This window comes from Pleuronectes platessa, chromosome 6 (assembly GCF_947347685.1).
Source record: "Pleuronectes platessa chromosome 6, fPlePla1.1, whole genome shotgun sequence".
In the NCBI taxonomy this organism is placed as follows: Eukaryota; Metazoa; Chordata; class Actinopteri; order Pleuronectiformes; family Pleuronectidae; genus Pleuronectes; species Pleuronectes platessa.
The window spans coordinates 28,487,178-28,502,735 of NC_070631.1; the positions used below are offsets into that span (position 1 = coordinate 28,487,178).

The window sequence follows — 15,558 nt, forward strand, 5'->3', positions numbered from 1 at the left end:
CTCTGCTACTGCTGGAGTTCCTCTGAGCCCGGGGTGTGACGTCATTTTCCCAGAATGCATGGCTTCTAGCGCGGCGCCCAGCAGTCCAGGCCCGGACTCTAACAAATATCTGTTAAACTTTCTCCAAAATGTCGAAGGCGAGGCGGAATGGAGGCTGGATGAAGAGCCGGACCGAGACACAATCGGTAGGTAGCCCTCTGTCCGTGTGTGCTGAGCCGGGCTGTAGTGTGACCATGCTCAGTGAAATGCAGAGGAGTTAGCTCCCGCAAGACAAACTCCAATACAACTTTGTGAACCGCTCATCTTTTGTTTTTTAACCCGCATGCTGGCTCGAGGTCACCCTCAGCCATACTTAAACCAGTCGGTGGGTTTGCTCGATGGAAAAACCAGTTTAACAAAACCAAGTCAGTAAACACTAAACACCGTTCCTACTCCTGCTGAGTTTTGTGGACGCAGGCGGAGTAGCAGTGAAGTTTAGCTCCGGTCTGGTACTAACCCAGTCCACCACTTTACACTTCGAGACTTCAGTCGAGCTCTTGTGAGCCATGCTTCAACTTTTCCCCGATTCTTTCCTTAATTTAAAATTAGGAATTCCCCCCTCTTGGTTACTTTTAAAGGAGAGTGTAAGCAGAATAAGTGTGAGGCTTAAAGCTTAACGGCAGCTCCACAAGATGGCGCTAGCTGCTCCCTCAACCCTTGTTCACTCACAGTGCTCATGGAGTCTTTCCAGCGACCTTCTGTCTGCCTACTGTTGAACAACCAATGTGTTTCAACTATCTGCCTGTGAAATTAGTGACTCTACAATAGATGGAGAGACTCGTGCACATTACTTTATTAAACTGATGGTACTGTCAATATCTGTTCTTGTAAAGGTTCTTATTGTGAAACATGGTCCTCTGCTGAGTGATACAACATGGTTGATGCAAGTAGGGGCACAGCTCCTGGCACGACTATATACTAAATGTATGCATACTTTGAGCTGGTATTAGCTTTGGTTGTATTTTGCAATTTAATTTCTGTTGTCTTAAATATAACGTTTGTTTTAAAATGCATCATTCATTTTAAGTTAAACTGTAGAATCAGTAGTGATTTTTATTTTGTATTTTCAACAAATCTCAATCGTTTTAAATCAGATTAATCCCCATTTCTAAATGCCTGAAATTTTTCCATGTATATTGTTGCTGGAACAGAAAGATAAATGACAGAAGGCGGATATATACATTTAACATAGTTTTTTTTTATCAATGACGAGATTGAAAAATAAAATCTAACCTAAACAAACCAGTTTTTTTTATCAAACTCAAAGATAATCTTTATCCCAAACCACATAATACCGGCAGAAACAACGGAAGATTTAGAAGAACGAATATGGACCAAATAGAAGAGTGTTTGGCAGAAGAGATCCATAAAGTATGATCACTTGTATAACCCGTCACTGACTGGCGGATTTGTCCGCCAGAAAAAGGCTACGAGGAGCCGCAGTGGCTATGTAAAGAAACAATCGACGAAGAAGAAAGAAGGCGTCTCTAAGCTCGTCTTCGACAAAAAACATTACCTAGCCTAGTGTTCTGGTGGGGAATTGCTTTGTAAGACACGCACCGCTTTGGGAAGCATGAATGACAGAGTCCTGCGACACAGCTGCGTGAAAAGCCGCCGACGCAGTTGCAGAAGCATGCGCCGGCCTTGAGACGAGAGTAATATATCCTCTTCTTTTATTTCCCGTCAATACTCATGTTTGTAATTTTCAGTTAATTGGTCAAAGTAATGTGTATGCAATATATCGTCATCGCGGTATCAACATGTGCGATGGACGTATCGCAAAAGATTTGGCAGCTTTTTCGTCAATGAATCATTGTCGGAAGTAGAGAATAGAGAGGAAAAAAAGATTTGACGGAACGAGGGGACTCTCTCCTCTTTTTTATATGTAGAGCCGGAGGAAGAAAAGAGAAGAGCAGTTAATTGCTCATGGCTGTTAAAACCATTAAAAAAAAAATTACGTCATGGTCCAAACAAGGATGAAAAGACCTATTAACACTAAGTGGACCCAGTGGAGCTGTGAATGACTCCCATGGTGTCTGCCTCGGACTTGATGTCTGCAGGTAGGCTGTGCGCCTTCCCCTGACTGTGGAGCTGTCTGTGGCCTCTGCCTCTGTAGCCAGAGACTGATTTGTTTATTTATCGCAAGTTATATCATCTTCGTGATATTAAAGTTATCGCAAAGATGTTTATTGTAGCCCTAATTCTGATATAAAATAATTACAACAATCTAGTCTACATAGTTTCTCCGCATCCTTTTTAAGAGAGTATGCTTTTAATTTTCAGAATATTTTAATAATAAATATGTCGTGGTCCAGGGACATAGTCCAATGTTCCTAACTCAAACGTAATAGTTCAAGGGGCAAAAAAGGCCCCACTAGTTGATTCACCCTGTAATAGCCATCAAAACACTTTATGCTAAACACTGTTGTGGCTCTACTGAATGACTGACTTGTCTTCTCTTCTTTCTACTTTTTTTTTTTTTTCAAATTGAATGCCCTCCAGCATTTCTTATAGTCTTATTGTTTTAAGCTTCACTAACTCTTGGCTCCTCAATATTTGTTCCTGTTGTCACACATACATTTTTGGGGCAATTGTAAATATAATACTTGCCCTGTAGTGTCCTGAATACCTAAGGATAATAATGGAACATATCCATGCTTGTGCCATAGCCACTTGCCAAAATGTAGTCATCCAATAAAACAATTTTAATTTACATAAAAGGGTTGGGCGATTGGAGCATTGTCTATTGGTGATGTTTCAGCAACTGTCATTTTATTTTTGCTTGATTGTTACAATGATGATCTCCCTCCTTGAGAACCCTACAAACTGGCACCTATTATACACTGCTCAAAAAAATTAAGGGCACACATCAGATCTTGATGAATTATTTGTTGAAAATCTTTACTGATGTACATTATATAATTAGTTTGGAACTAAATTAGGTTATAACAGTCAAAATCATCAACCAATTGAAGGCTGGATTCAAAACTACACCAAAAATCAATGTAAAAATAGAAATCACGGGCTGAACAAACAAGCTTGAATTTCATCGCAGCGACTTATGTGACTCAGTTGTTTCTTTGGCCCCCACATGCCTGTAAGCACTCCCTACAATATCTGGGCATGCTCCTGATGAGTCAGCAGATGGTCTCCTGGGGAATGTCCTCCCAGAACTGGATCAGGGTAGCAGTGAGCTCGTGGACAGTCTGCGGCAGTACTTGGTGGCGTCTGATAGATGACCTCCTATAGGTGCACAATTAGATTTAAATCATGGACGTGAGGCCCAGTCAATGGCATCAATGCCTTCGTCATCCAGGAACTGCCTACACACTCTGGCCACATGGGGCCTGCACAAGCGTATTGTCTGACAATTGCTGGAGGATAACAGCAGTCAGTGTACTGTTGGCTATGACATGGACGACTGTGCGACCCTCCAAGGATATGCCACCCCAGATCATCACAGACCTACCAACAAACCCGTCATGGTGGATGAAATTACAGGCAGCATAACGTACGGCTGCTGGATTATGGAAAAAAATCATAATCACGATTGTTTTGAACATTATTGAAATCACGATGATTAGAACGATTAATTTTGAGTTTGAAATATGATTAATTTATTCAGTAATTCAATCGTTCGACCCAAAATTGAAATCACGATTAAAATTCGATTAAGTGCACAGCCCTAGCATAACGTTCGCCACGATGTCTCCAGACTCTTTCATGTCTGTCACATGTGATCAGAGTGAACCTGATCTCATGTTGGCTTCCAACAATTAGGAAAACAAAGTAATCGATATTAAAATATTATTATTATTATTATTAATTTGGCAATGAGTCTCTCATAGGCAGCTTTTTTGCACCAGAGCTGCAATGTATTCCCCCCAATAATAGTCAGGCTTTGGACCAAACTAAATGCCAGGAAACTATATTGGTGTTTGTTTGATTCTCGATAGAGTTTGAGACGTGCATTTTAACACATTGAATAAAAAGTTGCACGGTGCGACTAAAATCTGAGGAGTGCAACCAAATATTTAATTTGTTGCACCAGTTGGCCTGAAATGTATCTTGTCTCCAAAAATTTTTTAAATAAAATACAACTGGGTGTATGGACATTTGCCTTTGACAAACATTAAAGTGATTGATAAATAATGATTATTCTGTCAGCGTATAGCAGGGATTTTATTTGTCACGGACAGGCTTTGAGCGCTTAATGTGAGCACATGCGCAATGTGCGTTCTAAAGGGTTGAGAGCACGGCATGTTGACTGCACCCACATTCCTTGTAGGCAATCGGAACACAAAACGAGAGGACAAAACGTAAAAAAGAGGGTATATATTCGCAATCAAGAGAACAATTGATTCTTTTGTCGCTGAGAAAAATGCTTCTTTCCCCAGTCCACCTGTCCCGGAGGTTGAAATTCCGATCGCAGACCCGACACCAGCGACAAGTGTTGTTCCAGTTGTTACACCTGCCCCCGCTCCGAATCCGGATTTGACATCTAACGTGAAGATGGCTTCATCCGATTCAGAGCCAGATCATCATCCAGAGACTACTTAAACAAAGCTGCGCTATTGATGAAAGCAACAAACTCATTGCATTGTATTTACTGCAAAGAGTACGGCCATATCATTGGGGGGGGGGAAAGTGCTTTTGCTGCTTTGACATCAGAATTCAGAATTGAAACTCTAAAAAAGCACAACTTGACTAAAAAGCACATCTTGTACCGTGACAGGTGCATTGCTGGCAGAGCAGCTCCTCTCACAGCAGCGTTTCAGTGACAGGCAGCGGCAAATCAAACAAGTGAGGAATCAGAAATGACAATCAAATTTAACAATGCTTACAATATAGCAAAAGAGGAGTTGCCCTTCACTAAATTCTAATCACTGATTCTCCTCATGAAAAAGAACTGGTTAAATGTCTTCATTAGGGGTGTCACGATACCAAAAATTCTGTATTAGATGCCAATACCAGTAAAATAACACGATTCTCGATGCCAATTTCGATATCACGGTAAAAAAAAAACAGCGCGTTTCCTCATTGAGATCTTTATTACAAGATGAACAACTCTTGTGGCAGTTAAACGGGTTCTGTTCAATGGTTACACTTGAAAATATGCGCTGCTGTACTCTCAAAGCCGATGAGAGACCAGCTGGCTGCTGAGAGCTAGCTTGATTTGGCGGTTCACGACCTCTCAGTCTGGTTGTTGTCACTCCCGGAACCCCTGACCCAGACCCGGGTCTGTCCAGGTTCACCTCCGCGTGCACTGACGGTCCGTTTGCGGACATGAAGCCGAGCAGCAGAGGCTTAGCTTCGGGCTGCTTCCTCCAGCTGCTGAGATCCTCGCTGTGCTGCGTTCAGGGCAACTCTGATTTTCCGACCTCCTGCCACATAGCGAACATGCAATAGTTTTATCAATGAAAAAATGTTATTGACAAAATTCTTAATGATCAATTAATCGATCGTCGATTAATTACGCCCATCCCTACTTGCAGTATACATGCTCTCTTTCCTCTCTCTCTCCTTCTAACCAAGTATACGGCCCCCATCAGTTCCAGAAGAGGCGCAGCACCGATGCTATCAGCTGGCATCGGTGCTCACGGTGCTTAAAAAAAATGGGTATCGTCTGTGTTTTGTTATTTAAGCATCGAAAGGTATCGTAAGTATCGGTTCTGGTGACATCCCTAGTCTTCATTTATGATTGATGGAGGCAAAGACATTTTCCACAAAAGAGTTAGTGTCATGAGAGGAGTGTCGTCTACTGCTCCTGTTGTTTGGGTTACATTTTTTTTGTTTATCTTTTTATTTGAGCTTTTCAAGCACTTAAAAACTAGCACTTTAAGATCGTTTTATCATCACAATTTTATGTTGAGTTCTCTGATTACATAATTATAATTTTTTTAAATGTCTACGCCTTTACCTCTGTTTACAATAATTTACTTAAATAGATTTGGATTTACCCATGTCTATGGAAAGAGATGCTTAAAAAATGTAATATTGGGTGCACCTAAAATATGTGGTGGTACACCTAAAGGAAAAACTTTTCAAGGAAAAACTTAGTCTGGGGCCCTGCGATGTGAGGCGAATAACTAAATACATGAGATTTTCTGTGTTTGAAGAGCAGACAGGAGAGACATTTTCTGTCAAATAATGACAGAAAACGCGTGATCGTCATTGTAGCAGAAAAACACCCCGTTTATGAACAGAAATATAAATTCATCAGTCACACTGCTGAGCTGCGACTGAACCACCCAGCTTTAAGACAGTGTAGTCACTCTAATCTGTTAACACGGGTGCCAAAATAATTTTTCTTTTAAATTCAATAAGTGCGTGATATTTACAAAGTCAGAGTTATTGTCTGAAACACTAATTACATTATTGACAAATAATAGTGATTATGATTTTTCTATTTATCAAGCAGCCCTACTCTAATCTGTAAAGAGAATGGGGCGCCTGTGGAGTACTTGGTGGCGATGCTAGAGAAGGAAATATTCCCTTTTACACTCCATTAGCTGCATTTGTATTAAAAAAGAAAGGTACATCTTATGGACACCATGCATAACAGTTCAGTAACTTCTTGCTGTCTTGCTCTTGCCTCTCCATTGCACCTGTTGTCACTGTCATTTGCACCAAAGCAGGTGAAATTGATTCACAATAACTTCACTAAATGGACAGACTGATATCCCTGAACTGACTAGGTGTTGAGGATTAAGTGTTCCCTTCAATTTTTTGGAGCAATGCATATTATATTTTATTCTCACTCGCTTGCAGGAGATGATTTAGGGGCCAAACAAATCCAATAGTCACATGAGAACCAGCTACACAATGAATGGTGCAGTCACTTAATTTGCCAATTAATATTAATTCTAATATTTTAGCAGCTAAAATAGCCCATTACAATCAAAACAATAGACAGTCCTCGATGTAGGAATACTAAAATATATCCTATGCAAGTGGACAAATCTCAACAAATTCTCTTTCACAACATGAATCATTCATCAGCAAGATCAATAATATTTTAAGCACAAATTAGTTGGTTAATATCAACAATAATGATCTCTGATAAAAGACAAAATGGGAGATATTTAACAACTCAAAGAAAATGCTGTGATAACTTGTTCGCACTACAGTTTTTTGTGAAATACAGAAAATAAACTTCAAAGAAAACCAATTATATTGTATGTTACATGAACTTGTAGAGTTAATGGCAATTTTGGTTGCAGATTTATTTAACATTGTTCATGCTTCTACCATGCACAATAGGTTTCACCTTCAAAATGTGACCCTGTTTTCTGGTTTGCAGGTCTGCAGAGATGTTGAGCGGCCTCTTTGATTCAGCTGCTGTGATCTTGGTGTTCAAGGCTGCTGAATACTAAAACAGACTGGGCCAACACAACAGTTCTACTCAAGAAACATCAATCCAGCCAGAGCTTCCAAAGCTCCTCATCAACGCAGCCCTTTTGGGGTTGCTATGGCAGCTGCTGTCACAGAAACCAATTGCTGGACACAGGCTTTCCTCAGCAGGGCAGGACAGACCACTAGTCATTGCCGCAAAAAAACAAACAGTCAACAAACAGCACTTAGCATTAACTCTAGCACTCAAAGTTAACAAAGCAACCAGAGGTCTGCAGGCTGATGGTTAGCTGTGTGGTGAAACCTCATGAGTCTAGTCTGTGTCTGTTCAGGCTCATGGCAAGAGTCCCTGTGCAGCAGCAGAGCAAGTACTGTTACTAGACCATGTTCCACCAGCAGGACAATCTGAAGAGCCATCTGCAGGAAAGCCACCCAGCCAGCAGGCAGCTCTTTCACTGCCAGGAGTGTGGGAAGCAGTACAACACTCAGCTGGGTTATCGACGCCACCTGGTGGCAGCCCACAGTACTGCAACAGGCCCGCCTTGTCCAGAGGGGGCACCGTCCCTCCTCGAGCAACTAGGCGGCCATACAGACAGGCCTCCACCCTCAGAGGGTAACATTAACGCTGCTGTGCCAGTGAGAGAGAGGAAGTACTCGTGTGAGCGATGTGACCGTCGGTTTTATACTCGTAAAGATGTTCGACGTCATGCTGTGGTGCACACTGGGCGCCGTGATTTCCTCTGCCCACGCTGTGAACAACGCTTTGGCCGCAGAGACCACCTGACCCGCCACTTGAAGAAAAGCCATGCCCAGGAGTCAGGGTTGATGCCATCATGTACTCTAGGTACTCCTTTGGCTACACCCACTGCTGCCACCCAGTGCCCATTGAAGGAGCCGTGCCCTGTAACCTCTGAGATGGTCTCCATCTCCAAGGAGCCCATGGAGACTTTCCCCAGGGACATGTACAACTCTTATCCTATGACCAATGCTGTCCCCGGGATGGGCCACCCTCATGGCCTCATGCAAGGTTCCTTATCCTCAAGCATGGGTGTAGGACGCCACATTCCCCCCCAGTCTTCACACTCTCACCTCCATCACTTGCAGCCCCCTGCAGCTCCACAGCAGCAGCCCTACAGCAACATGGCCAGGTACCAGCATGGATCTACCTCATATCCTCGTGCCGACGTGGACAGTTTCCTGCTGGACCTGCAGAGTGTCCCTCCACCACACCTGAGTGCAGTTAACTCCTCTACCTCTACTTCTGCCTCACCCCAGAGGGAGGTGCTGGGTGAAGGGGTGGCTTCTGGTGGCGACCCCCACCTGCTGTGCCGGAGCCCTGCTGCATCTTCAGCCGAGTTGTCCTGTACCACCAACATGGACCTCGGGCCTCTGCTGGGGTTTTTGCCTTTCAGCCTGCCGCCCTACAGCCCTCACATGGGGATGGGAGGGTTAGTGATGAGCTATCCACCTGCCACCACAACCACTTCCTCTCCATCCTCTTCCACTGGGCTGTCCTCACAGGCCCCAGGCCCTTTCTCTTTCTTCCAGCCTCCCCAGGCTCATGTACCCCAGGGCCCTGGAGCCCACAACCACAGCCAACTACCTCAGGCATACAGTAGTCCTACTATGAGCACTTCAAGCTCCCTACCTCACTACTACCAGGCCTTTCAGCAGTAAGCAGCTCTGTCCCCACAAACGTTGCCTTTGTCATGCTCATGGATTTTTCATGAAAAGGGTAAAACATGAGATCAGCATCTTTATTGTAAAACACATGTGAAACTTTCATCTGCCAGTGCTTATGATGCTAATCTTTGTAGTTTTTTTTTGTTGAACACAACAAATCACCTCGTCAGTATTACCTCATTATTTAAAAGGAAGCTTGAACATTTGAAGAAATGTGATGGTCTCACTACAACCAAAACGGAGAACCTCTCTTGGTCAGACCTATTACCAACAGTGGAGCACTTGAAACACTTCTTACAGGTGCTGCACAGTGCTAAATTGTTCAGTTTTAGATTATCAAAAAAAATAGGTGATGTTAAGAAATATTTTAACCAATTTATGTTAAAGAAAATGTCCTACCTTATTGAAGCTGATTTGAGATTTCCTAATATTTTTGATATAGATAGCCTTAGGTGGAGAGACAAAATTGTCTTGGAAGTTCTCATTTAAAGTAAACTCCGGAGCACTGTTTGCATATGATTATAAGAAATGCAAAGCCACTTCCCAGCCAATAATTACAGCATTACACCAACCATCAAAGTGCATCAGCAGATCAACCATTATTTCAAGTGGCATAACTAATATTTAGGTTAGTATGAGGCCATGTATCAGTGATTGCAGTCACTATGGTGGCAGTTATCCGTAACTGTAAATCAGTTACTCTTTATTAAAAAATTTTAACAGAGCGGCTCTTACAGCTGGAATTTTTTATTTGAGCCCTTAGGGGTGTTATTAGATGAGAGGTGAGGCCTGTCATGATAACACATTTTTTTGGACTATATATTATCTCAAATTATGGAAAACATTGATAATATTCTCATAATTTGGACTCTTTTATACCACTGATATAATGGTTAAATAATTGCATAATAATACAATTACACCCTTTTAATTAGAATTAAAGATGTTAAAATACCCATAATAAATAAAATGGTTAAAACGAAATAATTAAAATGAGCTTTGTTAACAAAAATAGCTCTTGAATCAACATTAGGCACAGGATATGTATTACCAGCTTGGTTAACTGGATTGGAGGGTTCCGATTAAGATGAGCTTTTCTATTGTTTAAGGTTAGTATTCTAGCATTTCCTTTTAGAATTATGTGTGCGTTTTTGTCTCTTTGTCTCTGTTTCTCTTCACACACAAACTGATGGTCACATTTATTTAGTTATTAATTGATGGTTTTGGATCAGGAATCTGGATAGTTGCGGCTGTGTGTCGCAGGTCAAATGAATGCGCACTAAATCTTGAGACTATTTTTGAAAGTGTTTAAATGCATGCCTTATGAATCAAACGAATGGAAATTTTAATTGTACATTTCCTAATAACTTTTTAATTTGTATTGGTTTTTATTGTGAGCAAGTCTAAGTGGCCGAGGCTAGCCATGGAGTGAGTTCCAACATCTCAACAGCTCTAATCCTGAAGCAGTGGTGGTAATAATGAACGTAGTGGAAACCCTGTATTCCCATTTGTTGCCACTGTTTCTAAACAAACCCAAAATATTTTATCTTGAACTCATGTCTGGTTCGCTGTACGTTTTTGATCTGTGGGGGTGGGGCCAGCGCGCAGGATCCGTGTCTTAGTGACTGTAAACGCTCCCATACACGGGAGAGGAGACATTCTTATGTATACAAACACGCATGTAAAGACAATGGGAAATTTATCAAGGTCTAAAAAAACTATTGACTACATGTTAATATATTGTATTATACGTCGCTATAGTAATTATCATGAGGTCACAGCAGCATAATAACAAAAACTAATGTGACATAGATACTTTATCATTTTTGCTATATTATGTAGCATCACTATATTGAAATGCACTTACCTTTCATTTTCAACAGTGCACATTATAGGTCAAAGCTGTCACTTAAGACAAAAAGCTGCTGTCAAAATTTTTTTAATACCTTTTCAAGTTCTGACTTTTTTAGACAGAGCATGTGACACGATGGGTACCATTCAGGTAGACGTGTTACGTACAGTAAATGCTCCTGAACCCCATACACTGTATTAACTGACTTAGAATAGTGCTGGTTTTGAGACTTTGACAGACTTCAACTGGAAACTAGTGCGTGAACCAGTTTGAAATTCCTGCCAGCTTTGTAATTGCTGTGGCTTACATCCTCATCTATTTCTTTCCTCCTGTGATGCCCTCTGCCTCTCTTGTGCCTCTCTGCCCATGTGGGGCCTCAGAGAAGCAGTAGCTGTAATTATCCTTAAACATCCGACCACTGTAAACATGTTGAGTTATTGGCACACTGCCAACTATGTCACTGGTCTCTCGGGGTTGCTTCCTTTCCCTTTTTAATAGATAAATCACCATTTTCCTACATGTGTCATCTCACACATCCAACATTCAGGTGCTCATTCAATGTTATATGTTAAAATTACTATCGCTCTTGGCAGTAGGAATTAGTAGAAACTTTTAAGGGTGAGATAAATGTATGTCATGCTAGCGTAAAGTAGCAAAATAATTGTATTGATCACCTTAGTGACTGAGTATCCATGTTCACGACCTGAGACACTAAGACGATACATGTAAACATCTCTACACTTTTCTGCAGCGAAAAGGTCTAACCATTGGTTGCAGAGGAGCTTATGTGCAAAGTCATAAAACTCAGCAACACGTGCAGATGTGTCTGATTGGTTGATTGACTTCCTGTCAGGAAACAGGCTAGAAGCAGAATAAAGCAAATGGAGATCGAAATGTACTAGAGACAAGTATTAAAGGAACAAACAAGCATTTGCAATGCATGTTTTATCACATGCAACCTGGGAATAAGTAATTACGGTTTCAGTACGATCATCTCTTGAGCTTAAGTAGAAAGATATTTGAGTCTTTACAGTAGATTGAATTTATGACAGAAAATCACATGTGTATCGAAGAAGCCACAGCTGTGAGCCTGCTGGATCTCTTGACCCATGTGTAACTGGGTTTTGGTACCCCTTGTGTATGGCTGCGCACTTCCGTTGTTGGGCTTTGCTAGGACCAATGAGTTACTTTTGGAGTAAGAACATTTTCTGTGGTCCCCACAACTTGAAATGGCTGTTTGATGGTTAAGAGTTGGTTAAAGGTTTTGCTTATTATCAGTTTTAGGTTACGTTAAAGGGATAGTTCACCCAGTAATGAAAATTCACTTATCTACTCAGCCCTATGCCGATGGGGGGGAGGATGAAGTGTTTGAGTCAACAAAACACTTTTGGAATTTCAGGGGTAAGCAGTGTAGCTGATTAGTCACCTATCTTCAGACGTGATAAAACAACTGAACAACCATAACATACCTCCATACTGCTCGTGTGGTGACATTCAAGTGTCTGCAAGCCCCGACTTTCATATTCGACCTCGAAATGAGGTCATTTACATCGTGTTTTAAGCCTTAAAGTCCACAGGAAGTATAGGGTTTTTATGTTTTATTACATCTGAAGGACTCACTATTGACTTCACTTGTATTGGATTCTGCTCTAAGAAAGTTTACCCCTGAGACTCCAGAAGGGTTTTGTGGAATCAAACGGTTCACCTCCCCCTCCATCACCATAGTGGTGAGTGGATAATGAGTGAATTTTCATTTTCATTTTTAGATGAAATATCACTTTTAAGGGGTGAGGGCATATATAATGTCAAAGCTTTCCTCTCAAAGATAGAGATGCATAAGTGTGAGTGTTTGTGTCTGCAACTGCTTGACATGCTTTTACCAGTTCCTATTGCACACAATACAGATAGAAAAGTCAAAGCAAACCATTTCTCAAATATAAGATAAATACACGTTTTCATGCACATTCCGACCTCAGTCCTGTGTCATTGTAAGGAAGGTAAACGCACTTTGTGATATATGCATCAGTATTTGTGTCTGAGGCAGAGATCATCCCTGTCCCACATTTCCACATTTTCATAGTGGAAGAAGGCAACCCTAGTGACAGTACATAAGCAGGGGTCATTGGAAGGGCATCGTGTCAATGTTTTGTTTTTCTCAAAGTGTACCACATAATCGAAGCAGGTTGTAATTCTGCTCAGATTTTGCGTGGTTTGAATCTCTGACTTGACTATAGAAAGCTGCATATATTCTACAAAGTTCTTCCAGAGCACTTGTTTTCTTACCTTTTCTGATGTCACCCATTATTCCAAGGTTGGGTTGTTGGATCGAAGAGCTTCTGATGTACTGAGAAAGAAAGGTAACTCTTCCTGGTCTCATCTGTGTAGAGGATCAAGATCCAGAGAAGCATCAGTTAGGGAGCAGCTGGTCTGTTGAGAATCAGGTCTCCTTTTAACAGTCTCACTGTAGCAAGGCAAGAATATTGTAACCAGCAACCTTCCAATGTATCCTCCACTCATGAAAATGATTATGTAGTGGAGATGTAGGAGCCCCCCCCCAGCCGGACGTTGCGAGTGATTGATGTGATATCAGAAAAGATATTTAGGGAGAGAAATGGTCGGATGATGCTCTATCGTCTGCCTTAATTCCACAAACTGTATATTGAAGGACCTCTACAATTTCAATTGTAACAAGCCTCATTGTTGCACCAATGTCTTAAAATGCTACTGTTGTGCCTCCTAAAGAGTTTCTAATCTCTTGACTGGGTTTAAGCACTTATGACATTTAAAAAAAGATTAATTTGATCTGTACCTCAAACATGCAGTTTGTTATTGTATTTGCTTGTAGTTTGTTTGGCTCTTGTGCCGTTAGATACAAATTATAAAGGTAGATTTTATGAATCTATACTCTTTATCTAGTGGCAGACATTGACATTATAATTCAGTCGAACTTTCTACCTCTACTTTTTCATATATCTTTCTATAAAATCATTAGAGGTAGTTTTAACCTGTAACAGTTAGGCAGTTTATACCACCGGTGAAGGGGATATGTTAAAAAAGCTACTTTGATGGACCGGATACACATTTATATCTCAGTGTGTTCCAGAGTCAAACATAGTTCTCTGTACTTGCCTTTAATGATATTTCTACTTATGTACTACCTCAGAGAAGAGACAGGTGACTGTCCATCTTAACTGCAGAGAAAATAACTGTAAAGTAATATTTGTCAGAACAAGCACATGAACTTGATAGCTCAATAGATTTACTTAGGGTAGCTCACATCAGAATGTCTAGTTTAACGAGTGCTACATTATGTGTCGCATCACATTACATTTGTTAAGCTGTGTCTCTGCCTCTTCTGTCTGGAATGTTTACTGTGTCAAAGAATAGGGGCCTCAGTCGAACGGTATTCCACAGCTTTGGACCTACAGATACCCACTCATAGCACTACACCTGAAAGCAGCATCCTCTTACCATTTGTGATACATTTCCTCAAGAACAATGTTGAAAACTGTCTCTTTACTGCTTCTCAAGTGTAAGTGTTTGCTGTATAATTGCTTGAAAACCTTTTGGTTTGTTTACTTATCAATCAAACAAAAGGGGCAGTTTGAACACATTAGGGTGGGCTTAGGAAATGCTTTTGGGACATTTGTCCTTATTGTCCAACATTTTATAGAATGAACAGTTAATGAAGCACTTGCAAAAACTACCTACACTCTCGATATCACTTGCTGGGGGCGTTGTTAGGTAATCACAAATGCTATGTCCTCTGATTACCAGTGGCATAGAGACTATCAGTTTGGATAGCTCCGCTTTTGTAGTAGACCACACAGGAGATATATATGACTTGGACCTTGAATCATTAAAATGTTACATTATTGGATTGGTTCATTTATCCTGTTGCTGTGTAGCTGATGACATGTTTGAAGATGGGACAGTGTGTTTGTACAGTTACACAAAGTCAAGCATTCTAGACAATGTGGAGAGAACATAGTGCCAGGTTTCATTTCACTAAGACATCATTCACTACATCATGTTGGCTGCTTTTAGGTTGGCTCTGAGAACCACCAGATTCAGGTTACTTTAATTTTAACTTTGACAGGTTTTACTAAAGGTGTTTGTTTTATCACTTTATAGACTAGAAAACTGTGAAAATGGAGTTGTCATTTTTTTTTTTGTTGTATTATCTGAATACAAAGTAATACAAAATAAATAAATATTTAGATTTCCACTGTGTCTCTGTGTTTTAATGACATTATGTTGAAAAGTTGTAAGGTGGTCAACCATTGACCTTAGTTTGGTAACAAACCAACAGGAACAGATACAATTCTGTAACAACTAAATCCAGACCAAGTGGCTTTAAAGGGTGACTTAACGTGATGCATGCTGGGAAGAAGATTTTGTGGCCAACAAAATATCCAGCTGAAGTCACAGTACAGTTTAATATACGTCATGTAGACAACAAATAAAGACAAGATAAGCAAAATGATGGACACATTTTTTCTTAATACTCATTGAAAGGTTAATTGTACTTCTTGATAGTTTCATTACTTCATTAGTGTTTATTAGTTTAGTCTTTATTGTTCAAATTGACAAATCCTGTGAAATTAGGGATTTTGTTTGTCATTCTACAT

At 40.7% G+C, this 15,558-nt stretch overlaps 1 protein-coding gene across 1 annotated transcript; it reads left to right on the forward strand.

Annotated features, from left to right (window-relative positions):
• The first annotated feature begins 46 nt into the window (after positions 1–46).
• Positions 47–15,155, forward strand: LOC128442378 (zinc finger protein PLAGL2). Its single transcript, XM_053424811.1, has 2 exons — positions 47–185; positions 7,343–15,155. Exon 2 carries the CDS (start codon positions 7,777–7,779, stop codon positions 9,067–9,069), a length of 1,293 nt encoding a protein of 430 aa, XP_053280786.1. The 5' UTR covers positions 47–185; positions 7,343–7,776; the 3' UTR covers positions 9,070–15,155.
• The last annotated feature ends 403 nt before the right edge of the window (positions 15,156–15,558 follow it).

Coding starts and splice junctions, on each gene's coding strand:
- LOC128442378 (XM_053424811.1), top strand. CDS start 7,777: ATGTTCCACCAGCAGGACAATCTGAAGAGCCATCTGCAGGAAAGCCAC.